This window comes from Hakea prostrata, chromosome 8, assembly GCF_041222555.1.
Source record: "Hakea prostrata isolate BN-2017 chromosome 8, UWA_Hpros_2, whole genome shotgun sequence".
In the NCBI taxonomy this organism is placed as follows: Eukaryota; Viridiplantae; Streptophyta; class Magnoliopsida; order Proteales; family Proteaceae; genus Hakea; species Hakea prostrata.
Window position 1 is genome coordinate 47,029,115 of NC_142607.1, and position 27,999 is coordinate 47,057,113.

Sequence of the window (27,999 nt, forward strand, 5' to 3'; positions counted from 1 at the left end):
ATTAGCTTCGCTAACAACTCTGCTAGATAATTGATCCAAGAAATCCTGTTTGCCCAATTTTGACAAAGAATTTTGATTCATAGTCCCATTGGTTACACATTGGCTAGAAAAGTATTGAAACCCTTCCCCTCCCTGCAATACAAACTTCAACAGTAGGAATTCTCAAAACAAAACCTGGTGATCGGTTGTATGGTGCATGAAACAAAGCATTATGAAATCATGAAGACTAATCTAATACCAAATTCCAAATTTAGCATTCATTCACTGGCAACATACAAAGCCTTCTAAAGTTTGCTTTTCGATAATATGTGGTGGATTCTTGAATGAATCTTACATGAAACTATCTTTCTGCAAGGACAGGGAGAGCAGAGACCGTATTTCTGTAATCTGACTTCATTTCAAGCGTGAGAGAAAAACCCTGGAAAGAAAAGAGAAGATACCCCTGATCTTGCATTACAGTTTATGATGCTAGCTTGCAGTGAATGGCTTTGTAGGTTTGAGATGTTTTGTGGAAGATCAACACTAGATAAAACCTATAAGAAAGAGAACTATAATTGCATCACCAAAATTACCATAATTCTCAAATGTTTCTTTTTTTCAGTGACATCTTTTTTTTTTGGAAGAGAAACTTTATTAAAAAGAAAAGCCATGGGTACAGCCTAGTTCCATAACATCTTAAAACAAAAGCCAACGTATATATATGAGAGGAGGAATCTTGGAATAAAGGAATTAATGCCTCCTGAGTGGAAGCACCCTCCTTTGCCAGAGCATTCGCCAGCATATTTGCTTCACTATGAACATGTGAAAATGAGACAAACTAAAAGCCATTCCTTGAAAAGCGGAAATGATGGGAAATATTTTCCTTGAAAAGCGGAAATGATGGGAAATATTTTCCATGGCACCTCCGAGATGGGCTTCTGGAGGATAGCAATTAGGGCGAGATTATCACTTTCCAAGGCAATATGGGTTAAGGAAAAGTCTAGTGCCCATACCATTGCTTGTCTCAGTGCCATGGCTTCTATAGCAAGAACATCCTGGCATTTCGTTCCCTAACCAAAACCAAACAACATCTTTCCCTTGTGATCACGAGCTATTCTTCCGTATCCAACATGATGTGTTTCTTTGAATAACGACCCATCCACATTGATCTTAGTAATAGGTAAAGAAGGGGCCATCCATTTGATTAAACTATGATTGTTTTTTAACCTCTTGAAGAATAAAATTGAAGACCTTTCCAAATCAGAAAACTACGGCCTGCTTCCGGCTTATTCGAGCCTGATTTCAGATGAGATGTATAGGATTTCCATAGGAGCTAGAGAATAAGAAGAATATCCATGGATTTCCGACTAGTACCGTAGTGAGGCCGGAGAGATATAATAAGATGCATGACCTTGACAGTGATTGGATCATCTATAGCCATTTATGAGCATTGTAAATCATTCCAGACTTGAATAGTGGAAGGACATAACCTGAGAATATGATCCAAAGAGGAGTCATTGTGTCCGCATAAGAGACATCGAGTGGGACAAGGAACTCCTCTAGCTACAAGTAGAGCTGCTGCTAGAATCTTTTGATGCAATGATTTCCAAAGAAAGTGCTTTGGGCGAGGATGGATAGAGGATTGAGGTGATGCACTAAGAAAAACATATCCTCATTTTGAGTTACTACAACTTCAGAATTAAAATACCTACCCCGAAGGTGTGTATCCGAAGGAGGAGGATTATCTTCATCCTTAAAATGCAAACGAACATTGAAGATAACGGCCAACTTCAAAAAGCTGCGATGTAAGGCTTCTTCATGAACTTGTGGTACAGGACCAACAAACTGAGCCTGATCAAAATCCCTATGCCTTGCAACGACACGTTCATATGTATCTTTTACAAGCTTAACAAATCCTTGTCGTTTTGAAGGGATAGCCATAGGCGGAAGAACACAGACAAGATCACACTGGCCAGATGAAGAACCAGCTCCCCCCACTGCAAGTCGCTGGAAACTGCAGTCCTGATATTTATGCCCCATACGAAGACAGAAGGAGCAAATTAAAGTTGGGCGAAGTTCATAAGCAAAGTTGACAGTCATAACTTCTAATGGAGAAATTTCAAATAACACTGATGATACTAAATATTGATTCAAGGGGAGGAGCACACTAGCAGTTGGAGTGTATGGATGATTCCCATCTCCCTTGGGAATCTTTATGTCTAGATCCAGAACATATCCAACCTGACTGAAAAGAAGACTTAAAACTTCATGATCATGAAAACGCCAATGGACTTTGAGAATTTCAACCCACAATATAGCGTAAGAAAACGGCACAAGAGATGCAAGGACCGATGGATCCCATCTTTGAAACAGAATTAGATGGCCTTTATAATTCCATGGTTGGGCGAACAAGATAAGATGCATAGTCTTCTCATTCTTACATTTGATGGTGAAACGACTTACAAAATTCTCTGATTTGAAGGTCCTTGAGACAAAAATCGACAACCCAACCGACAACCGTGATTTGATTGTTGCCTTTTAGTTCAGCAAGCTTACTCTCCGATAGAGACACCTTCGCCATTGGGCGAACAGGCAGCTCCATCTTCGCGAAATCCGCCACCAAACGATCACAAGAAACTGGTTTAGAAGAAGAAGAGGGACATGAAGCATAGTGTTGAGCCATATAGAATGCACCTGCAGGTGAGAGAACAACAAGCAATTAAGTATAAGGAAACCGATAATAAATCAACAACCTCAGACCTTGAGTAAACTTTGTGAGGAGAAACTGGGATCGACACCAAGAACATATAAATAACCAGAAAACCAGATACTCTTCCATCGTTAGCTCTGAAAGATGCTACAGATGTCGCATGCACAGGATCGAGTAAGAGAAATAAGCAAACCCAAAAGGGTGCTGAGCTGACAAGTAATCCATGCAGAGTCACAGTGAGGGATAGAAATACATCAAGAGAATTAGCTGTGATTTGAAGTGGATGACACCCGATCAATACATGCAAGGGAGAGAGGATAACAATTTTGATCACAGTAACCCCTAACCTGCAATAGATCAGAGGAGAGGAGACTTTTAAAGAGAAATGCATCAATCAGTTTTTTACCCACATGAAGAGAGGCAACCACCTTTGCATGCATTCGTCCGTTACTCTCGCTGATTACCCCTAAGTGCATCTGCGAATGCTAGCACACAAAGACTTGCACATGCAATCCAACAGATTTGCTGAAAAATCGGTTTGATTGACGTTGGTAAAGCCCTTTACTAAGAGAAACCATTGAAGAACACTTAAGGTACTGCCACATAAAACCTGAGGAAGGGATCCATTGACAAGAGGGGCGGACCTGTAGAGGGGCCGAGTGGGCCATGGCCCCCACCCCCGGATTTTTAGAAAATAATACTAATTCCTTTATTTTTTCTAGTTTTTATATAAATTTTCTTTATTTTTTCAATTTTTTCTCTTCTCACATGTAAAATGTCACCATTTAACCCCCTCCAATATTGAGAACAATTTTCAAAGGTAAAATAATGGGTATAAATATCATTCCTAATTAAAAACTAACTCCTCAATCCCTATTTATTCTCTCCTCTCTTATCTCTCATCTTTTCTTCCTATTTATGCTCTTCTCTTTCTAGGGTTAAGGAAAATTTTGAAAAAAAATATTATTAAGTATTCAAAATTTCATTCTTAATTAAAAACTAACTCGTCAATCCCTATTTATTCTCTCCTCTCGTCTCTCCCATCTTTTCTTCATATTTATTCTTTTATCTTTCTATAAATGTGGGTTAAGGAAATTTTTGAAAAAAAGTCTTATTGGGTATTCAAAATTTCATTCCTAATTAAAAACTAACTCTTTAATCCCTATTATTCTCAAAATTTCATTCCTAATTAAAAACTAATTCTTCAATCCCTATTTATTCTCTTTTATCTCCCCTCTCCTCTCTCCTTCCTTTACTATTTATTCTCTTTCCTTTCTATAAGCGTGGATTAAGAAAATCTGAAAAAAAATATACTCAGACAATTAGGTACTCTTTCTCTCTCTCAATTTATTTATCGTTTCTCTTTTTCCCTCTTTTTTTTTTTTTTGTTATTCTTTTTATTTGATTTTATATTCTGTGTTTCTTTATTTCTTCTGCAATTTTTGTTATTTGATTTTGTATTGTGATTTGTAAATAAAATATCTATAGTTAGTAAGGTAACTACCATTGGTTGGTTTGCATCTCTTACCTAAAACTTTTTTTTTTTTTATTTACGTCTTTTACCAAAGAAAATTTTGGCATGTATCTAACTTTTTAGGGTTGAAGTCATGTGTATATATATTTTTTTTTTTTTTTTTTTATTTATATATATATATATTATATATATATATATATTATATATATATATATATATATATATATTTATATATATATGTTTTTTGTATTGTTGTTTTAATTTACATATATTTTGTGGGGGAAAAATATCATTATCAATAATTTGTTTTTTTTTCTCAAATATGTATGGGCCCCACAAAATATATGTGGGCTATTCCTTAATATAATAAAATAATTTAGAAGTAGGATCCTCAATAGGTCTTATAAGGGCCCACACAATATGTGTGGAAAAAAAAAATTGATGCTTCCCCAACGAGAAGGTTATCTGGCTTTCATTCTTCATGCCCTCAATATTGAATCCTGGGTCTGCCCCTAGACAAGATTGATAGTAGATCCAAATATCTAAGCACCCTACAATAGCATAGACGTTAAGATCTGAGGAAGATAGAAGGAGAAGAACACCAAGCGGGCGCATGCATGCAGAAAAACCTCCTTGCAAACCCTAGACTTGCACTTTCTCTCTCCTACCTTTGGTGCTTAGTGACATCTCCTCACACCAAGAAAAATCTATAAACATCAAAAGATAGATTCTCAGTGGAGAGGTCATGGGTTCAACTCCTACCGGCGGCATATGTAATATCCCTATTCTTATATATAAAAAGTGCATTAAAAAAAAAAAAAAAAAAGAAAAAAAAAAAAAAAAAAAAGAGGAAAGAAAAAAGAAGAAGAAGAAGATAGATAACAAAGGATATAACTAAACAAGTTTTGTGGTAAGCTAGATTCGTTGTCACTAGGAACCGTTATTATTTGAGCCTCTCTTTATCACTGTAATCCAAGAACTCCTGGGCATTAGGGCATTAGTCTTGGATTAAAAGAAACACCCACACACAAGAAACATGCTTGTTCATATGCTTTTATAATCCGATGTCCTAATCATATTTTTTTCTTTTTGGTAATATATGATTTTATGTATTAATAATTAGGATATTACATAATATATGACAGAACTTTTGCCTTTGCCTCCAAAGGAATTTGAACTCTGACCTCCTATTTGGAGGCGTTGATTTTTTATCAAATGAATCATCCCTCAAGTTGTCCGATTATATTTAACTCTTTTTATTAAAAATTTATTAATAAATAATTTTGAGGAAGATTGGTTGACAAAACCAACACTTTTATACAAGAAGTCGAGTTTAAATCCGTTTCTGGATTGGAGGCAAAGCTTCTCCTATATTGCCATGATGGGTTACTAAAGCGGTTAAATGCCTAACTTTCTTAGGGGAGGTTTTAGGTTCGTACCTGTTCAGCGGCATTAATTATATATATATATATATATATATATATATATATATATATATATATAATATATATATATATATATATAAAATCTCCTGAGGATGTAATCAAGGTGCGCCTGAGCTGGCCCGGATGAACCTCATCCGACAAAAAAAAAAAAAAAAAAAAAAAAAAACTTCTACCTATATTTATTATACAAAGCTCTCATAAGAATACTTGAAGTAGAGGTAATACCATTACGTGTGCCACGTGGCCCAACGGTAGAATACCATGACAACTTACGAACATCAGTTACATCAAGTAATCAAGTAAAAAGAAAAAAACATCAAGTAATCAATTATTGGCAGCTGAAGACGCCAAGATTCCTGGGCACGACGATATAAAAAAAAATCCCCCTTTAGATTATGAGTCAATCTTTCAGACATCTTCTAAGAATAGGAAATGAAAAGCCGTTGAAATGATCGCAGATGCGATCGTTTATTCCGTTAATTAATTTTAATTTCTATTTCTTTAGATAATTTTGCAATTCGGTCTCTGATTAGGGTTTCTGTAAGCACGAGTTGCAGGCTTATGTCATCATTGATTCGATATCTCATGCAATTTTTTCTAGATTTGAGTCTTCGATTTGTCAACTGGAAGGGGAACCTTGCAACTCGGAAGATCTGTTCAGCGGCTCTGCCTTGGCGATGTTCGTCTTTTGAGCTTTTTAATTTGACGTAGGAATCAGGTTATCTGGTTCAGGTGAATATTTCGGAATGGTTTCATCTAAGAAAAGAAGGAAGCTGCGAGCTTCTCAGCGTAACGATAGAGAAGTTGCGGAGGATGTAGGGAAGGAGAAAGGAACAAGGTTGGAAAGCTTGATCGAGAAGTTCTCCTCAGTTTCTCTCGTTGGAGTTGCGTCTGCTTGTCGAGAAGGGGAACAGAACCCGAATAACGTACCGGAGATTATTGGTGGTTTTTCTGATAACGTTGAATCTGTTGCCACAAGTTCAACTTCTTCGGAGAACTTTGATTATGGTGCTACGAGTTCTACTTCTTCGGAGAGCTGTTTCGAGTCCAACGTTGTTCAGACGCCGATCCGTTCAAAAGGCTTAAGAGGAAATAAGCACAAGAGGGTTGTTGCATCTGCGGGAACAGTTTCAAGTTTTTTGGGGAAGGACTATGTGATGTCTAGTCCTAGGAAATCCAGTGGTGTCATTAAAGAGCACTTAAGCAATGAGGAGATCGAGCAGTTCTTGTATTCCATGCTTGGTGATGAGTGTGAACTGAGCATGGCGGTAGTCAGAGATGTCCTGAGTAAGCCCCTTTCCGTATTCTTCATTAAAATTTATGGCTTCTGTATTGAGGTCCTCATTTATATTTGTGTGCTTGTAGTGCTGGTCTATTGAGAATTCCTTTCAAACCATTTTAATTGCAAATTGGTCATACTTGTTGACATTTGACAGTAAGAAAACGAAGTAATCAGGGGAAGCGAGTGAACATATTATGTTAGACTAAATCTTCGCCTGTCTAGGTTTGTGCATGTACTTGAGAGAAAGAGCAAAGAATTTCATAATACGATGGTACTCTTTTCAGGCGGATTTGGATGTTTTCTTTAGAACTGGTTGTGCTCCCTCAGGGGCTTATCTTTTTTGCACTCCAATGCTGAATATGCTGCCAAATAACGTGGACATGCTCTCTGGCTTTGTTGTCATTTCTCTGCATAAACTAGCTGGAATTCATGTGACTGATCCAGATTGAACTGGAATCTGAATCTTTTGTCATGTTTTACACATTGCCTTCTACAAAACCTTCCTTTTGGTGAATTACCACTCTTGATTTCTCTCTCTTAATTCATAATTGTTTTTACTTATCTTTCTGGCATGAAAAAGAGGACGGTTAAATCTTTTGTACATATTATTTTTCCTCCTTTCACATCATAGTTTTCAAATCAATCAATGATAAGAGATTGGGTTACCTATTTATCCACTTGGGCAGATTCCTCTGTGGACTTCAGCATGATCAATCGAGTGACCATAGGAGCTGGAAGAAATACCTCTGAGCAACTATTGCAAAAGAATGCAGCTAAATTCTCCCGTGAGAGTCCCAAGTTTGAGACACTACACATATAAGGAGAGAGAATTGCTTGCATTGGTAACAGACTAATTGGTGCTCCTCTCTTTGAGCAACTATTACAATAGAATGCATCTGAATTATCCCCTCAAGGTTTAGGGTTCAGAACACCACACATAAGAGGATGGAGAGCACCAAGGTGCAATAGAGGGAAAGAGGGAGAAAATTGCTTGCGTTGGTAAGGAACTAATTGGTGCTTCTCTCTCCTAGGACTGCTATTTTGTAGAATTCTTACCTGAATTTCCCTGTATATTTTGAGTTTCCAATCGGTGGGGTCCTACTAGGATATTCCTATCTAATTGAACCCTTTACTAAAGAAAAGAAAGCCATTCATGGGGACACCTGGAAAAGGATATACAAACTAAGCCCTCCAAAATATGTTTCCTTATGCTATAATCCCTTCACTTTAACAGCTTCGCATAATGTACGCATGGGTACAGAAATAGTTACTATCACCACCCTAGTCTGTCAAGCAGCTTATTGCACAGAGTCTCGGTTCCTGATTGGACTTTCAAAGCTTTTTCCAAATTCTTTTATATCGTTATTATTGATACAGAATAATATTTTTAATTCTTTTATACTTCATGTACATGGCATATCACTGAAGCTCAAAAATTTTGTTCGACAACAATCTGATATCACTGTCATGATATGTACCTTATTCAGGAAGTGAATTCCTTAGTGAGCATTAGCCAGATATTATGAAGCCAGTGAGATGATATATAGCCAGAAAGCCATCAGCCATTAGCATGCCAAAACACATAGGGTCAAACAACAATACTATAACTTAGATATTTTAGGGAGAGTTCTGTTCAGAGGCATCTGATACTAGCCATACAAGATTCTTAAATGATTCAATTTGACATGCACAATTATAATTGCATTTCCGTTCGTAGTCACCATTCACATCGACCCCCAATGCAACAAGCATAAGAGTAGAAAGCCTAGTTTCATCCAAGTTTGAATAATGTAGGGCGTAATCTTTGAGAGTCAATTAGCTATGATGTATGGTGCAGATTGTTGAGCTGTTAAAAAGCATTATATTGATAAACATAGTGTAGCAGAAATGAGGATAAGATAAGGAATGATCATTATTAGAGCTCGTCTGGGAATAGCTCTGATAAGTGATAAGCTATTAGAAAGTTGTTTGAAGTGGCACGGCCACATTCAATGGAGCCTAGTAAATGCCCTTGTATGGAAGGAATTAGAAGAGCTGTGGGCAGACCTCTAAGATAACCTCAAGGGAAGTGGTGAGGAGGGATTTGCCTAGCTAAGGCCTTCTATCTAGTATAGCCTCAAACAGAGCTAATTCTAAGGCAAGAATTCATGTAGCGGACCCCCATTTAGTTGGGACAAGGCTTATTATCTAGTCTTTCATTTTCCTTTTATGATTGCAAAAGGAAAGCCTCAATATCCGGTTGGCTAAAATGATAGGTAGATGTTTCATGGGGAACCAAATATGCCATTGGAATAGGTCTGTGTGCACTTTGGTGAGCATGTCCTAGATCCCATTGCTCCTAGCTCCACTAGCTTATGTTTGCCTAGACAAGGCTGCATTGAGGTGGGGTGATTGATGGAACAGACTGTTAGTAAGGATTTGGAAAAAAGTAATTGGAGAATACCTGATGTAGCCTTAATAGGATTTTAAACCAGAGCCAGATTGAATTGGAGCTTAGGGTTTCAGGATTTCCAAAGGGTGGTTGGCAAATTAGGGTTTTGAGGTTTAGTTTTGACCTGAAACTTCGTTCAAGTGTAGGGGGTTTAGGGGGGTTAGTTCAACCAAAAACTGAAACCATTCTGATGGTGGAAAGTATGTTTCTTGATGTTAGGGTTTTGAGTAAAAATTAGGGTTTCAACTAGAATTAATGAAGCTGGATGGGGCTGAAAGGGGATCTAGTGTAAGTACTATTGAGGGGCTGATGTCTTTAAACCATTGTGGAATTCGATAGCGGATGGGACTCTATTTCAAGTTTTTCCCTCTCTCATCTTACTCCTTCGAGATTTAATGGATAGAATGAAATGAAATAGAAGTCTTAGATTTTAGGGTTTTGGGAGGACTCTAGGGTATAATGGAAGTTAGCGTTTTGAATGGAATCCAGGGTATAATGAAAAGATGAGGCAGCAAAGGGGACCGGGTGTGGCACATTTTCAAGGGATACCCGGATGTAAGTTAGAGTTATTGTGGAAGTTAAGATTCCAATAAATGGAGTTTAGGTTTTCAATTCCCAAATTTGGGAAAATTTTGAAATCCAAAAAAGGGGAAATTTCTAGGGCTTTATATTATTATTATTATTATTATTATTAAAGGAGGTTAAGGAATGAAGTGGCTTTGATGTAACCTGGCCTCAGACAGCCCAAGAAGAACACTTGAAAACAGAAGACAGCCTAGAAGGGGCCGAACCAGCCAGGGGCAGTATGGTCATTTTCCAGCCCCCCTTTAGGGCTCAATATGGATCTTGAAAAAAATCCCTTTGATCCAAGAGTCATGGATCTACTTTTGTTTTCTTATTTGGGTTAGTCAGCTTTTGAGTTATGAAGTGTCAAAGTCCTTAGATGTTAGTTAGTTGGGATAAAATAAGATTCCTTATCCAAAGGGGTTCTTATCTTTAGAGGTTGTTTTTTGGAAGTCGTTAAGTGTCTTACAAGATTCCAATCTAAGGGTTGAGGTCTTATAGTTATTTGATTATGTTTTGAGTGTTTTGGTGAAGAGTTGGGAACCTTATCTATTAGGGATTCCCAACCCCAGTCATTCTTTTATTTTTAGGCTATAAATAGCCTCTTCTTGCATTGTAATTTTCAGTTGATTGATGAATAAAATTATGATTTGAAGAATAGATTTGAGAGAAGTTGTGGGATCCGTAGGGGTGACCTGCGGCTGGGTTTGAGCTATTGTTTCTGCAATTTTTCACTCTCTTTTTCTTCTTCTTCAAGCATTCCAGCAGCAGTCCAGTAATTCCCTTCAATCTACAAGTAAGTCTAGAAGCTCCCCACCCTTTCCCCTGCTCCTACAGCTCCCTTATTCATTCCCTTTAGGCCCCACGACCACCTACTTCCCCTAACACCCGCAGGCCTCCCTCCCGCTGCTTCTTCTCTACGGCTACCCTAGAGACCCAGCCCCTGCAGCTTCCCTTTTCCCAGCTCTTTAAGCCTCCCTTTTCACTCCAGTTAGGTTGCCCCACCCTTTGGAACTTAAACCTGCAAATTAATTTTAGCATTTGGCCTTGTGTTCCAAGTTTCTATATTCTGCACTTTTCTTCTTCTTTAAGAAATTCCGCAGAATTTTAACTTCCATAAACCATAAGTTCTGAAGTCCAGATCTGAACCACCACCTACAACATAGTTTTAGAGCCTCAAGGGTCCCCTAAAACCCTAAACATCCTTCCCCCTTTGCTGGAAATCTTGGGCAGCGCTAGGAATTTAGGGAATTTACCAAACTATCCCTAGCCCTAGATTCAGGGTTTCATCAGGCTTTTTGGATCAGTAGTGCTGTAGGTTGGGGGGGATCCTTCATTGGAAGTTAAGGAAGATATTAATGGGGGGAAAAGGCTGTACTGGTTGGCGGTGGGAATTGGGTTTAAGGGAGAAGCTGATATAATGGTGGGAAAAGGCTGTGCTGGTTGGTGGTGGGAATAGGGTTCAAGGGAGAAGCTAGGGCGAGGGTTAGATCCTTGAGATAACTCACTATTTTAGCAGATCTTTGATGGCAGTAGCTTGCAGGACACAATCTTCAACACAGACTAATCCCACAGTCAGATCAGGAGCTTGGACTTGAAACACAACTACTCTCTTGGACCATTATACACCAAGGAACCAGCGGCATCTTGGACTTGGAATACCATTGAGCTAATTCTTGGATTTTAAATACCAACCATAAACACAATTTAGATTTGAAGCATTAGAAAAGTAGCAACATGTCTGCTTTACTATGCCCTGGATGGGGACTTAAATAGGTGAGGTCATAGACCTATGGGGCTAATCCCAATTACAGTAGAGGAACAAGGAATAAAACTAAAACAGAAACATTACCTCTCTTAGAATTTCTGGGCAGGCTTGGGATCCTAAATTACTTGCTAATGACTGATCGGTCATCTGACTTACTTAAAGGTCGTATGACAACTTGAGTTAGACCAACCAAACCAGATATAACAAGGTGGGATCAGGGTTCAATCGAACTAATTAAAGTACTGAAAACAACAAAAGTAGATCCCTGAAAAAAGAAGGAAAAAAAAAAAAAAAAAAAAAACTATAGGCAGACGGCAGACCAGTATAGAACTAATGCTAATATTACCTGTTGAGCTTCTTCTTCAGTGGCTTCTTGCTGATGTTGGTCTTTAGATATGCATCAAAAGACATTTACAGATTGCACCTTTGAAATGTTCCCCATCTCACACCTATTAGGCATTACCCACTTTGGAGTTGAATCATGCGAATCCAAACCTGCCCCTGCAGGGCATCCATTTATCTCTTTCTGTTGAACCTTGCTTGGCTGTCCATGGAACTGTATAAAGCATATGACATGTATTGTATTTCACACTCAGGTTTATTCATGACAGTAGGATACAGGGGATGAAATTATATTATGGCAAATAACAGTAACTTATCTTTGCAGGTCAATGTCAATGGGATGTTGTAAAGGTATGTTAAACATTGCTAATTTGCTACTCCCCCCACCCTCTGATATGTTCGCCACTTGAACTTAGATTAGTTATTCCCCCCCCCCCCCCCCCACATGAGAACAAACCTGACCCTTAATGGATCAAGGGGAAGTGGGTTCATTCTTTTGGACTGGTTCACAATGCAAGCGATGATTTTTCAGTGAATAATAAAGTTCTGACTGTGCGTAATTCATATCTGTGAACAGTATGGTTTGGCATAGTGAAATAATTCCATTGAACTGGACCTAGAAGTTGTCCCTCATGTATTATTTAATTTTTTTATCTTAGTATCTGTATCGACATTATCAAGACATAGATGTGTAGCAGAAAATCCAAGAAATGAGGTTTTCTTAAAATGAAGGTACAGTAAAAGATCTACTTTCAGATACATTTTGTAAACATACACGACATATTTCATGACATGCATGTTTGGGTAAACTTGATCCACAAGTTAAATGTATTAGATGCCTCAGTGTTGACTATTAGCAGTAATCTTAGTTTTGTAATTGTTATTATGATCATCCTTCTTGGATCCTTCCTGCCTTATTCACCAATGTGAGCAAACAACGTGGACTGTTAAATGTACCTGATGGTTGGACCTCCTAATGCTCCTCCTTTATTTCTAACTACCTTTCATGGCTGAGATGAAGGTTGTGGTAGATCTCCAGCACTCCTAAAATGTCATGGTATTCATGAAAATTGTGTTTAAGATACCATAGTAGGAAGCAAGGTTGTCAATGCATCACCCAGATGTCGAGAGCCTCGGGTTGGTGTTGCCTTTTCAACTATAGTTGTGGTGATGCCTAGAGACTAGTCTCTCATGCTTTACTAGTGTTACCTTTGGCATCTACGTGGTGTTTGTCACCCTTTTTTTACGCCTTAAATGCTGTAGTTCACCTAGATGCTGTTACATGGTAAGGGCCAAGCAATCCAAGATCAAGGGCTAGAACCAGCTTTAGGCTGAAAGGGACAAGGTTTGTTAGGTTCATTAGGCTTATGGGAAGGTTTGTTGTGTCATGGGATAAATTGGGAACTTTTGTGACTAGAGTTAAGAATGGTCTTTCATTGAAAGACCATTTATCTTATATTGTGTGGTTAGGTCAAAGTTCAAGGGCTGTGTGGGGGTTGTGTGGTTGAAGTTTGCAGGGATCTTGATGGCTGATTATGATTTTATGGTTTCTTGCTTTCTGGTTCAAGACAGGATTAAGTGGGGGTAGGAATTCAGATGAAGTAAGTGGGAAAGAGAAGGGAAAATGGGGATGCTGGCTGCCAGATACCCTAATAGGGGAGCCTTGTAGGATGCTGGATGTGGTGGAATGGCTGTTTAGGCTAAATGCTCGACTGCAAGAAGGATCTTGGCTTGACTTCACCACGAGCCTTTTCATGAACACCTTGGAGATAAATTTTTCTTTGGTGAATAAAAGTTACATTGTCAAATCCCCTGAGAAAGAAGGGGGGGGGTAAGACGAGGGAAATATGTAGAGAGAAAACCAAAGAAAAACAAAGGGTGGAAGGGGAAATCAAAGCTAACTACGAGGGACCAAAATAGAAGAATTGAGACCCCACAGTAAAAACAAAATACTTGTTCTGTGGGGAATCAACAATAGCATGGTGATGTAGCATCTGCATATGTGGGCTAATATCAAAGCAGATGGCTTTTCAAATCATGTCCACAGTCCTTGAGTTGGAGGTCTATCGTCTGAGACTCTGCTCCATACAAATATGTGAGATTGATGCCCCAAAGACCACCATTTTGTCAATAGTGTCACAAATGGAGTTGCTAGTGAACAATTTGAGGAGCCTTGACCCTTCTCAGGTATGGCACTAGAATGACAAGAATGGGGCCAAATGGAGGCTACAGATTTATCCCAAATGCAGTGGGATAAAGAGTAAGAGAAGGAAAATTTGTTGATGTTTTCAGCACCATTCCAGCATAGGATGCAAAGAGGGTGGTACAGTTATGCGGCGATGGTTGGGAGGCAAAGATTTAGGGTTCCCCAAACAGTGGAAGACATGATGTGGGATGTGACTAGAAAACTGAACCAACTTGTGTGCATAGGAAGTAGGAAAAGTAGGGTTAAGTTCTTTGGAGATAACTGTTAAAAAACTATGTGAAGGTGCAGGGACAGGTAATTTAGGGTATCGAAATAGCCCATGTGGGAGGATCACATGGGAAGGGTGTTTGTTGGGTCTCTGGGGGTTTATATAACGTGAAATTGTAAAGGGGAGGGGGAGGGGGAGGGGGGGGGGAATTAGTTCGATCTTGGGGCAAGCTTGGCTTGCGGTACTGAACTGGGGAGTGTTCACTGGTTTTGTTAGGGGTACGCTTCTTTGGGAGAATTGTTTAAGAAATTTACAGATCGTTATAAGACTGAATTGCATTTGTTTGTTCTTTGCTTGTAATTCCATCTCTGTCATCCATTTCAGCAAATTGAGTGTAAGTGATTGCATCGGTGAGGAGAAGGTTCATCACCGGAATTTTAGGGAAAACAACCAGAGTCGCGGAGGTTTCAGGGGCGATTGTCAGGGTCTTATCAATTACCATACCAAGCTGAAACACTATTCTAAGTTTTCAACTTAGAAGTTAGAACAGCAAAAAGAATTCGGATAATAGAGGTTAGTGTGGAGAATTTCAATAATTAATCAAGGGTAATCTGTCCAATTGTTGGGGTGGCTTTTTGTAGCCCTACAAAATAAAAGTCCTTGTAAAATTAGGGTTTGGACCATGAAGATTGTAGTTGTAGGAGTCGCCATGATGTCAGGTGATGCCTTAACAATTGGAAGTTTCTTTTTTCCCAACACAAAATATTAAAAGGACCTTTTCTGAACCACCTAGCAACTAAGACCTTTCTTGGGCAGATCATACTGAGGAACTCAGTTGTTATTCACTGAATATTGAATTTTCTGGCAACTATAAATACAAAGTTTTCTTAATGCAGGCCTTGGATATATTGCTAGAAATATCTGCTTCCTCCTACAATCAGTCCAAGAATTGTGACTATGTTGCAGATTCTGAAATTGATAGACAAGATAGAGGGACTCTCACCAAGTGCAATGACAATCTAGATGGTACAATATGGGAATGCAAGGTAATATTTTTAGCTCTAAGATCTGTACTTTGAGTATTTTCTACCTCTCTGGGACTTGGGGAATCTCTCTATTTAAGTATTTTTCTTTTCTAATTTAAATGGACTCAAATGATGTATAGAATTCCAACCTTTTGCATCTAGATTTCTATCATTGCTTGGTTTGGTTTCATGGATTAAAGAGGTTGTGTTTTTAGAAGGATACAAAAATTGGAATTGTGGCTTGAACTTGGGTGGAAGTGGTTAGAGATTAATACTTAAGTTTTGAAAGATGTTTGCCTTCCATGTTGGGTTGACATATCTGGATCCTCTCAGTCTGCCGATTTAATCCTGATTCTTGTAACTACAATGGAAATTGGGAAGTTTCACTTATATCCTCCTCATGGCCTTGGTTTGTTACTGTGGAGCATGATTATCTCTGAGGCTCCATAAAGATCTTTTCAGTGCTTTTCTAGATACTATTGGGAACTATTGAGTTTGAGTAATATGCAATTTCTACTGTAAGGCTACTGATATGTATTTCTGTCAATTATAATGAAAAAATAGGAAGGAAAAAGAAGAAGAAAGCAAGCAGAAATCAATTTCACTAGGAGCTTCACCTCTTAATCTGTGAAGACTCCAAATATAAATTAAAAACAGAACCAAAAAAAAGATTAGAAGTCCTATTGATAATCTAAATCCAAGCAACTCAAAAGTCCTATTTTCCATCTAACTCCAAGGCATCTCAGAAGCAGGTCTTTTCTTTCCCTTTTTACTAATAATTCTATCAATATGTTCCATCCATTTCTGCAGGTAATGCAGCTTGGCTTGTAATTGGAACTATAAGCTTTTTTCTCCCTGTTGAAGTTCTTTTTTTTTCTATTTGTGCTTGTTTTGGTTAATACTCAGAATCATGCTTTTTCATATCAAGGCATTGCCTGGGTATTTAAGGAATAGCTCCTGGGCCTTGATAACTATGCTCTTAACATATCGTCTTCTTAAGGGGCTGTTGCTTAGAGCAATGGAAAAAAGGCTTGGGCTGCCAGTGAAAATGCCAGGTTCGAGTCTTGAGAGTGGGCACTTTTGCACCAAAAATGCCTATGGTTAGGATTGACTCCCAACTAACTCCTCCCTGGAAACCATCGGCGAGACCAGCACTGGGTAATTGCCCTTTGCTAGTGTGTATTATTCTTCATATTTCCTGATGCATTGTGATGTTGTGTCTCGTTGCTTGGTTTCAGGGTTGAACCAAGATTTTTTGTGCTAAAATTTTGCATTTCTTATGATTTCTATATATCATTTTGAAATTGCCATTGTACCGTTATCTCTTCCACGTTGCTCAATGGTCAGGTGCTTTGACTGCATTAGATAATGAAGGTGCATGAATTATCTTCTCTTCCTCCCTCTTGATTCGGGTACTCTTGAAACAGGTAGCAGATAGGGAATCAGGTTCAGATTTCAGTTTCTCTGAACAGGAACAAGAGGAAATCCTACAAGCAGCAAGGTAGGACAAAAGGGATGATACAAATGCTTTCACCATCTTTTTTCATATATTTGCTGCTTTACTTATAAAATGTTTTGAGGACATGAATGTGGCTGGCACCAAGAAACAGGTGTGGTTGATTGTGTCCAAGAAGGATATTCTCTGGGTGAAGTGGATTTATAGTAAATATTTAAAGCAAGACTGTATCTGGTATCTGGTTTTTAGAAGACTAGAAAGGCTTCAAAACTGTGCTTGGGTGTGAAGGAAAATTCTGAAGTACAGGGATAATTTCCTTGAGTACGGATGTGTTGATACTAGTGTTTAAGTTGTTCTTTTCCTGCTCTGCAAATGACAATATAATCAACCTCATCCTCTCCAGGATTTGTGTTGGAATGAAATTTCAGTATGAAAATTGAAAGGGATCTCCGTCTTCTCTCTCCTTAATAGTATTTACAGTTTATAGGAAAACCAAGGAGTTAGAGGGGGCTGAACTCCAGGCAACCATGTTGACCATAAGGCTAGCCTATGCAAACAAGGCAACACTGGTTTTCACAACAGTTGGATGCCAAGATGGTCACCTAATCAATGCCTTGACATGTATCTTCCCTTCCCCATGTGGCGACTTCCCATATATATATATATATATATATATGATCTTTTTTCTTCTATTCTCTTCTTTATCAGGATGAGATCTGAATTCATATTCGAATTTTGCCTCATGATGCATTAATTTCTGCTTCCTAGAATAAGTAAATAAAAATTGTTACTGTTTGGAAAAGTTCTAATACTCTGTTTTCTGATTCCTTCTCATTCTGAGTTTGGTACCTTGTTTTGGAAACTTTTGAAAGAGTCTGTCTGTTTTCAGTAGGATATTGCTTTATCTTCAGATCAGACCATCGGATTGAACCAGTTTTTGAGAAGTTGTTCTCCACTTTATCGGCACTTAACCTGTGTCTTTACTATATCAGATCTGCCTCTTATCTGTTAATTGATTTGATTTCTCTAGCAATCTTGTCAATTCCCTTGCTGCAATTATAATGGGAGTTCTGATCCCTAATCATTAGGTTACTGGTATTCTTTATTTTTCTTTTATAGAGCAAGTCCAGACAGTCCAGAATTTTCATTCAGAACTTCCAGTTCTGCATCCAGGTGTATATATTACAAGGATGCTTCTGACAAAAGTTATGGGCTTTATCTGGAACTTAGTGTAAAATGTATGGTTGCTAACTATTTTGTTTTTGAAAACGAATTGTTGTTTGAGTGTGCTTTTTTACCCCCCATTACCCTGCTATTTGTTACAACCTTCTGGTTTCTAACTTCTACTGTAATTTTTATCTAGTAGATAATTTTTTCTTGCTAAATGAATTGTTTTTGGAAAATAAGGAAATATTTAATGAATTTAAATATGCTACATGAATTGTGAATTCTGTTTGTACTATATCTGAATTTTCTTTCATTATTGCTCAGATATGATTCTGGAGCTAAAGAGTCCACTCTGCCTCAGAAGGTGTTGGATTCCTTATTTAATATCCCCGAGAGTGCTCAACATGATCCTCACAGTATGGACTGGAAGAATGTAGTAAAAAAGATGGATTCATTGGGGAAAGGATTTGATTTTCATTCTGCCGGCACTAAACTTCAACCAAAGGATTATGGTATTCACCTGTTATCTTGTCAAGCTGACAGTTTTCAATGGAATCTAGTCTTATACTTTCCCTGGATTCTCTTTTGTTTGTTTCTCCAGAATATCCCTTCCTTATCATTTTTGAGCTCCAAGTGAACTAGAAATCTGGTTGTTTGAATCCCAAATGTTATTTATTTAGTTAGTTTTTAGTTTTACATACTACTATACTAGGAGGTAGCATTTCCATTCCTGTTTCATTGCTTTTTGCCCCCAGAAAAGTTTGTAGGATGTTCGAGACTTGGTTCAAAATCTCAATCTCAGTCAGCCAGAAAACAGTGAGATCTTGGCTGAGATCAGGTTAAAAGAAGAAGGGAAAAAAATCAAGTGAACTTGAGGGTCCATCTCGAGGGGTTTTAGGTTGACACTTGGTCTTTAGCCTATTTTAGGCCTTCTAAACACATTAGTGGCCTTAGATTTGTGAGAGAACAAGTGTATGTATGAGTTCCAACTCAACGCTAACTTTTGAAACCAAATGCTGAAGTAACGAACAGGCAGACATATAAACATGAAATACAGAACCATTTATTGATATAAATAAAAAAATAAAGGTTTAAAGTGATAGCATACATCAAACAACTTAAATTGTTCACAATTCCATCCATATCAGTACTTGGTGAAACGTTAAAACATCATGAGAGTGGAGTACATGCATCATGAATTTTTTTCCGGTGAATTTGTAAATTGGGCAAAGATGTTCAACATAGGTTTAATCCACACTCAAACACCAAGTCTAGAACCATATTATTTGGAAAATGTCATGTATGTGGACTTGATTTTGAGTGAATGTGGGGGGAGGCAGGGGAGGCAGCCCCCTGTGGTAATGGAGGTCACGGAGCCCAAATTGCATTCGGTTCATTAGTTGGTGGCCCAAATTACCCTGAGAGATGTACATTGTTGATTTTATTTCGGATTAAGGTTTTGATATAAATATGTAACTCTCCTCGCTCTGTAACTTATTTTGACAATTTAGATTAGTGGATTGATGGTGTACAAGTGTTGCAGGTGAAGCTCCGGCAGCTTTCCAGCCAAAAACATAGCAAAAACTCAAGAAACGGCAGCTGGGAGAAGTTTGGGGTTGAGATCATTGAGAGGAGTCAAGTCGAGACTATGAGATCTCAACTTGACTCATTGAGATGGAGGATTTAAAAACGGATGTCGAACTGAGACCGCGGCTGAGATCCTGAATTTTTCCTGTTTTGCAACACAACTCAACTCAAGATTTTGAGATCCCGAGATCTTGCGAGACCTCGAACCATGGCTAGAGAAACTTCACAGTGATGACTTTGGATTCTGCTGAATGATAAAGACCACATAGTAAATTGGAATTTAGTAATCCTATCCTTGTGAGTTTTTTGGGATTGGGAATGTTGCTACTAGGAATTTACTTTCATTTCTAAATGATAATGGAGATACTCAAGCGTGGGAAGAAGTCTCTGGCAATCTGTGATTTGGTCAAGATATACTGAGAATGTTGGGGACTCAGGTAATACCAGCAGAGTCACGCATACAAGTCCCTAGGGCCTCTAAGAGTATTGTGAGATTTCTTTTATCCCTTTTCCCCCTTCATAGACAAGCCAGGGTTTTTGTTGGAGAGTTTTGGTAGGGTTGGCCAATAGGCTTTCCTGAGTTTATTTCCTTCTCTGAGTTAAGAATTGGGATGTTTCAAGGAATGTGTGGTGAGTGTATGGAACAATCTTTAGTTGGGACTCTGCTTTTAGGAGTGTAAGGAAGTCCAAAAATGCAGGATATCACTGAATTCATTAACAGGATTAAGGCTAATCCAACCATTGGACCTTGGAAATTGGAAGCCTATTTTTATTCCTAAAACCAAAAGACCCTGTGAGAATTTGAGAAACATATCTCAGACCACAGGAATTATTTAAAACTTGAGACACTCCTGTGCTACCCCATTCCCCAGACACCCACTAAAAATCATTAATCAATCACACTTTCTCAATCCCTAATTTGAGATGCCATATTTTTTAACCTGTACGCCGCAGTTGACTGTAATCTTTTTACCCTATACACCTTAGTTGATTTTTCAATGTTACCTTATTTCCCCCTGGTCTTCACTCCTACCGAGGCTGTGTTAGAGCTTCCAAGGGCTCTTACATATAAGTAGAGGGCCATAATTACTCCTCGAGTTACAATTAGAATGGAAACTGATTTGATCTGAAAATAGAAACTAAACTAGGGAGGGCCCATGAATAGGCTTGACTGAAAATTCAAACTAATCTAAGAACTAGGATTATAGAATATACAAGGTTTATAGCATAAAAATTCACTAATAGAAACAAGTAACTTAATTAAAGTAGGAACTGAATTTACTTTCCAGTTTGATATTAAACACTACACTACTAAATTCCCATGCATAGACAAAATGACCATTTTAAAAAGTCTTCATACATCTGGTCTGGGGCCTGACAGTCACTTCCCATCTTAGGTCATGACTAGCATAAATATACATATTGAATTGATTTGGCTTCTGTGACACATATAAGCAATAGTTATGTAGCATTATCATTGATATATTACTTATAAATTATAACCATATATTGCGTGCCTAGGATGCCTAGGTAATAGCCCATCCAATGCCTTGGGTGATCTGGTCTCCTCAACGATTATATGGGGAAATCAAAATTACAAAATAGTGAATGCATATTTAATGGGAAATACTGTCAACTAAACTGGATGACTGTGCTACTGTCTCTATTACTTCAGTATATCGTGGTGGTTTGTTTACGAAATATACCCATCTCTTAGCAGAACTGAACTGAGGAAATCTAAATGTATCTGATTTCTAGCACTGCACATTTCCTGGTCATTGATTTGCTAACTGTAAAGTTTGGGTGTTTGCTTTATTATTTATCTAAAGGTTAGTTTTTTGTAACTTACATTTATGACTATAATGAATTAGTCGATTTTGTCTTTAAGCATGCTTATTGCAATTGGCGCTTGCCCATATAATATTTCTGAGGTTTGATTGTTGCATACCATCCAACACCTACCTTTCTCCTTAAACTAAATCTTTTGTTTGATAAGATTCAATTTTGCTGACCGAAAAGGAAAAAAAAGACATGTTTATTGTGACTTGTTCCTTGGCTTAATGTTATATTATAAACCTTTTATTACTTTTAAAGGTCCTTTTGCTTTCTGTGAAATTGTAGCTGAAGGAGCTGAGTATCAGGTGTTCCGGAAAGAGTCAAGTCAGCACTGGGATTCAATGAAATCCTGCTATCAGAAAGTATCTGCTTTTGATGCGTCAGTTGTTTATTATTAAAGTTATATGAGTAGTCTTGCTTAGTAACGGACATGAAATTTTCAGGCTGCAACAGCATATTCAAGGGGAGAAAAGAGTTATGCGGCCTTCCTTTCAGGACAGGTATGCGTTCTCCTTGCCTTAGAATTATACATTCAAATGTTCACTTAGCATGGGAGAAGGTTAAACTCAAAGCTATACTAGTTACAAGTCTTATGCTTTGCATGCTTTTCCTCATCACTGATCCTACTCTCATTTTTAGCCTACACCTTGCTTTTTTGTCTCTTTCAAGCTGATGAGCAAAATCACTCCATTGGATCGAAGACCTTTGTTGCATATATCCATTCCACCTCTAACTACCGCCTCACAGACTTAGCATGTATAGGAAAAGGCGAACCTGGTGCCGAAGGCTTTCGCACAAGAAGAGTCTTTTGGTTTTTTTTTTTGGGGGGGGGGGGAAGATGCAGCATTATCCCAGCAATTTTTGCTGAGAGGGTGCTGAGAGGCTGTGATGTGAACAAGGGTGAGCCCCCTTGCTGGAAGCCTGGTTTGGCCCCCAAGGCCCAACCAAGATGGTGCACCTAGGGCAGGCCGAATCCCAGTAGGGGCAATTTGGTCATTTTCTAGCCTGGGTTTGATGATGAATTTATTTTCAGAATATTTGTTTTTATTTTCCTGAGTCCAATTATGTTCTGAATTCTTAGACTGAGTTAGTGATGCAGCACAACTAGAAGTTACTGTTCACGCTACAGTAACGTGAACAGTACCTAGGAGATCATTCTTCGTATTTGGTGGGCCCCAAGTCCAGCTTATAAGGAGATAAAGTAGGAACTGTTTTCATGGGAGTTTCAGAGATAGCTTAGGATTTTGTTATTTATTTTTGGGATAATTATGTAATTAGATTTTTAATTCAGTTAGGATATCTAAGATTGGTTTTTTAGTTAAAATTTTAAATTCCCAAGAGTCTTAGTGCAATCAGTGTTTTTGCTAGTTTTAAATTACCAAGAGTCCTCTTACAGCTGTTTCCGTATTGAAGAATGTCTCTTTCACTATTTAAGCACTTGTAATCAGCTTACTGAGAAAGGAATGGAAACATAAGAATTGAAGCTTTAGGTTTGTGCGTTTGCAGCCCCCCTCACCCTCTCTCTTCTTCTTACAAATTTTCTTCTCCCTCTACCCCTTCTTCAAGACTAATTCTTCTAAGATTCCCCCTTTTTCCCCCTAACTTGTTTATCCTTCTTTCTTCTCTATTCTGTCCCCCATTAGTTAGTAGTTGGGTTCTTGTCTCATTGAGAGTGTTTCTTTTAAGTAGCATTTTTTATGGATATTTAAGTCTTCTGTTCTAAGTTAAGAGTTAAGTTCTTTAGTTATGTTGCTGTTATTTATTTGTAAAGGGTCTCCTAACTTATAAAGGAAACCCTAGTTGAGCCAAGTTAGGTTTCTTTATTAGAATCCAAGTCTTTTTCCTCTACTTGTAGGCTATAAATAGCCTAGTCTTTTATTTTAAGTCTTAAGTCTGGATTAATATAACTATTGAAGAATTGCAGCCAAGAAGGTGTGGCAGGGTCCTTTTGAGGGGGACTTTGTGGTTGTCAAGCTCTTTTATTTTTAGCCAAGTTTTGTCCTTTGATTCCAGCAAGAAAGTCCAGCAACCTTTCTCTTCCAGATTCTGCAAACAAGTGAGTTGAACCCCTCCCCCAATCCCAGCCTTAATCTATCTTCGTTCTCCTCTTCTCCCTATAGCCTGCGACTCCTATTACTTGCTGTTTCAGACCAAGAAACATCAAGAAGACACGAAGAACCTCCAAGAATCTTGCTCCCCCACCTTCCCAACCCCTACAGCACCCTTTCTCCCCTTATTTCTGTTTCTATTATTTTTCTGGTTCTTGCGGCAGAATTACAAGGAAAGAAAAAACAGAAGAAAAGAAAGAAAAGAAAGAAGAAAGAAAAGGAAAGAAAAGAAAAGAAAAGAAACAAGAAAGAAGAAGAAGAACACAAGAACCCCACCTTTCCCTAACGCAAACTTCCTTTACCCATTTTTTACCCTTCCCCTACCCAGTTTCAGGCTCCCTTCTCTTTTCCCAATTAAACCCAACCCATCTAGGTTTTGTTAATTGAGCTTTCCCATATAATTTTAGAATGATCATTTCCATCCCACATCAATTTAAAATAATTCTTACCCTACCATGATGATCCAAAGTCTTCCCATGGGAATTTATTAAACTCCTAAATTTTTACTAACAACCCACAGAACCATAGCATTAGTTGCTGGAAGATTCTGGGCAAACCCTAAATTTTTGGGAATTCATCCAAGAAACCCTAGCCCTAAAATCGGGTTGTCATTAGGCTGTTTCAATGCCTTGGCCTCAGGCTACTGTGTTCCACCAACCATTGCACCAGGGCCTGCCCCTTGAATCGAACCACTACTAAATTTAGCCCTAATTTTTTCATTCCTTAACCTTAGCATCCACGTTTCCACTACGCTAAGTTTGCCCAATCCCCAAGCTTCTTACGTTATTACTGTCTTTTAAAATTTCCTTTTGTTGGATGCATCTGTCCATTCCATCTACCCTAATTTTTTCTACAATGCGGTCCTCCATCTTTCCATCCTTGTTTATGATTGAAGCTAGGTATCATTTTTACTTCATGGTCTCTCTGTATTGTCAAATTTTTACTGAAGGCACACTCTATCTACTCAAATTCTTTTTGTTCAAACTTATCTTAGCCTTCTGATTTCAATGTTGATCTCTTTAATTCCAATTTCACATTTGTCTCTGCTTTTGTTTTGTATCCAAAAGAGACTACGAGCAGAGAAAAACATATGCCTTTGAATGATGGATCTGATCTTAGATGACTACAATTTTCTTAACACTTGCCGAGTTAATTTTTCAAGGACTCTTTTATAGGCTTTTTCTAAGTCAATGGAGAGTCAGATGCTATATAGAGTGTTTGCTGACTAGGGAAGGGCCTCCTTTTGTGGACCCTTTTCTAGCCACATGGATAACATGCTATATCGAATCTGTCTCCTTTACTGATCTTATTCTTGAATAGTTACTTCTGCATGTTGTTTCCTTGGAATGACAAGAGTCTTCAAATGAAAAGGTTTTGGATTTGCCACTAACTATTGGCTGAAATGTAGCATCAAGGTGAAGGTTGAGTGGATAAAGGAGTAGATGTTTCTAAGATGTTTGGGGTTGAAAGTACCGGAAGTATTCTATAAACTTCATCCTGAAAGTGTTCAGTGATGCATTAACCATTCAACTATTCGTGGATTAACTGACTTAAGATGTTAGTGTCTTATTTTGGTACCAAGTGCATTGAACTTTCAGTTAAGTGTCCTTTTGGTTGTCACTCATCTGGAATCCAATCTATGAAATGGAATGCCCAGTTCAGTTGATTGGTAATGAGCAGAAATTTGATTTACCATGGATATCTGGTGCTTCTTCTATTTAGATTCTTACATGGCTTATGTTGCATTTGATTAGGGGAGAGTTCACAGCAAAATGGCTCTGGAGGCAGATGAAAAGGCTAGTCGGGAAATATTTAAGGCCAGGTGCACTGTTAAATAAATTGAGTTTTCCTTGTTTTCTTCTCCTTTTTTTTCCCCCCTCCGGGTAAAAGGTGAGGAACTATAGTAGCAAGCTTTACTTTTTTGCAGGAACAAGAACATAGAAAATGTGGTGACAATTGATTTGCATGGGCAACATGTCAAACAAGCAATTAAGCTTTTAAAGGTCCACCTCTTCTTGTTTACGAAGTACATACCCTGTAAGCTTCGAATATCTCCTACTGTTACCATTACTGGACTTTATTTCCCTGATGCATCGGCATTATCCGCTAGACATTATATCAGTCAGCTGAGTATCTGCTTTGTACTTCTTTGTTTCAGCGGTTCTTTTTCTCAGGGTTATCACTGGATGCGGGACGCATGGTGTTGGGAAGGGAAAACTAAAACAAGCAGTAAAGCTTCTTTACTTCTCCTGTTTACAGTTTTTATTGTAATTAGTAACATTAATGAATCATCAGGGAAAGAGGTCCAAGTACTATTAGAATGTACATGATCTTTTGGGCAACCTGAAAAGGATGGAGGAGTAATTAGCAATAGAATCTACTTACCTGTGTTGCAGGTCATAAGCCTGATGGAGAAGGAAGGGATTAAATGGAGTGAAGAAAACCGAGGAACGTTGTTGGTCAGACTAGATAGGCAGAAAGAGTTGAGTTTTATCATGGATTCTGACAGTGACTGAAGATTAAAGGAGCTAATCTTCTGACTTTACTGGCTTTGAGTAAGTCTGACTGAAATCACGATATGATTATGTCTGTTGTAAAAAATTTCAGCTCCTGGGTAGAAAACCAAACTCGGGGCTCTCTGCTTCTCAACCACTTGTAACTCCAGAAGCCGGGTTTGATTGTGGCTAACGGTAGCTAGGATGTTATTATATGTAGTGTCGAGTGCTAATTTAGATCAATGTTTATCTGAACGTTTGTGGCAGTTGTACACACTTGTTAGGTGAAGTAGGACTAAACTAGTCACACATTTGTCATTTTATGACATTCAAATATGCATGGTTGCAGAGATGTATAATATGCAACAATGCATATATAAAATGTATAAAATTGCAGAAACATGTGTTATTCATCCTTCAGTCTGTTTCAGCATGAATCGAAGAAAGAACATTTTCCTCACCTTCTGTTAGAGTAATTCTGGATGACCCATGTCAGATGTAGAAAGAATACTTGCCTTTCATGCTATAGCTAGTTCTGTGAGTTTTATATGAAGCCGGAAAAGGGTTTTACAAGGTTAAAAGAGTTCGCTGAGCACCGCAGGGCTATATATCCGAACACTTGCCCTGGGTTGATGTCCAGATCAATAACAGCTCTAGTGAATAACTAAAGAAAATAGATAAAACGGAGATACGAAGGAAATGAACTTATTCTAAATATCTATATCTCCCTCTGTAGAACTGGGCCATCATCTCCGCAATAATGAGCCAAGCCCATATTTGCAGTGAATCCTCCCATCATGTAGTTGTGGAGTATGATAGGAATTCCCAATTCTCTGCTGCCATTTTGAAATGATTAAGGATTGTGGAAATAATGTCTAAATCCAATTGAAACTGACAAAGGTGGAATACTTAGGGGCGCAAGACAACTCTCTGAAGAACTTGGCAAAATAATTCCTTTCCATTTCACTTTTATTATTTGGGATGAAGAACTTGGCAAAATAATTCCTTTCCATCTCACTTTTATTATTTGGGAAGTAGAAGACGAGTTGGAAAAATCAATGAAATTTTTAAGTGGATTTCAACATTCTGAAAGAGGCCTTCAAATATTGGCACCCTACTTTTAACTTTGAAAAGCAAAGCAAAGACACCTTAAAGTTAGTCTTCATTCTTTTTTTTTCTTTGATTGATGAAAGTTAGACTTTCATTGGATAGATTAGATAGATCCGTTACTAAAAATACCATTAAATTATTTGTTTTGAATTTTATAATTACCCTTCTCGATTGTATGGACAGATTTTTTCCAAGTTCGCTTTGCTTGGAGACTTTTTACCCAACCATTTGCAAATTGGACAGTTTTTCTTAAAGATATTTAGTTTCCCCTACTCTTCATTCTTGAAGGCCAAAGCAGGGAATAAACTTTCTTGGGCATGGAAGAGCATTCTAGAAGGACAGAAGGGTGCTTAAGAAAGTTTTCTTATGAAAAATTGGAGTTGGGACATCAATTAGGGTATGGAAGCATAGATGGATTTCGGAGTTAGATGGCTTTTGAGTCACCACACCTAAACCCGGAGAATGTTCTATTGAGGTTGTGGCTGATCTAATTAATACAGCTGAGCAGACTTGGAAAGAAGATGAAGTAAGGAAAGATGGGTCTCACCAACTGAAGCTGTCAGCTTATGGAGTTCTTCAAAATTTGAAGGAAATTGAAGATAGAAAGGGACCATCGTCATCCAAATTTCACTCACAGGAAAATCTGAATTCAACAAATTAGAAAGGTGTGGAAATGCAAAACATTGCCTACGATCAAGAACTTTCTTTGGAAAGCTTGTAATGAAAGTGTAGCAGTTTCTAAAAATAGTTGATCAAAAGAGGAATCAAGAAGTATGCAATGTGGAACAGAAGAGGAATCAATCACT

The 27,999-nt window shown here is 38.1% G+C and overlaps 1 protein-coding gene across 1 annotated transcript; it reads left to right on the top strand.

Annotated features, from left to right (window-relative positions):
* The first annotated feature begins 5,961 nt into the window (after positions 1-5,961).
* Positions 5,962-26,498, top strand: LOC149008251 (smr (Small MutS Related) domain-containing protein). The gene is made up of 11 exons (XM_089164514.1): positions 5,962-6,895; positions 12,321-12,346; positions 15,306-15,455; positions 16,862-16,935; positions 18,382-18,569; positions 21,766-21,842; positions 21,924-21,980; positions 25,343-25,410; positions 25,516-25,625; positions 25,747-25,817; positions 25,985-26,498. The coding sequence occupies exons 1-11, from the start codon at positions 6,355-6,357 to the stop codon at positions 26,102-26,104; spliced, it is 1,482 nt and encodes a 493-aa protein (XP_089020640.1). The 5' UTR covers positions 5,962-6,354; the 3' UTR covers positions 26,105-26,498.
* The last annotated feature ends 1,501 nt before the right edge of the window (positions 26,499-27,999 follow it).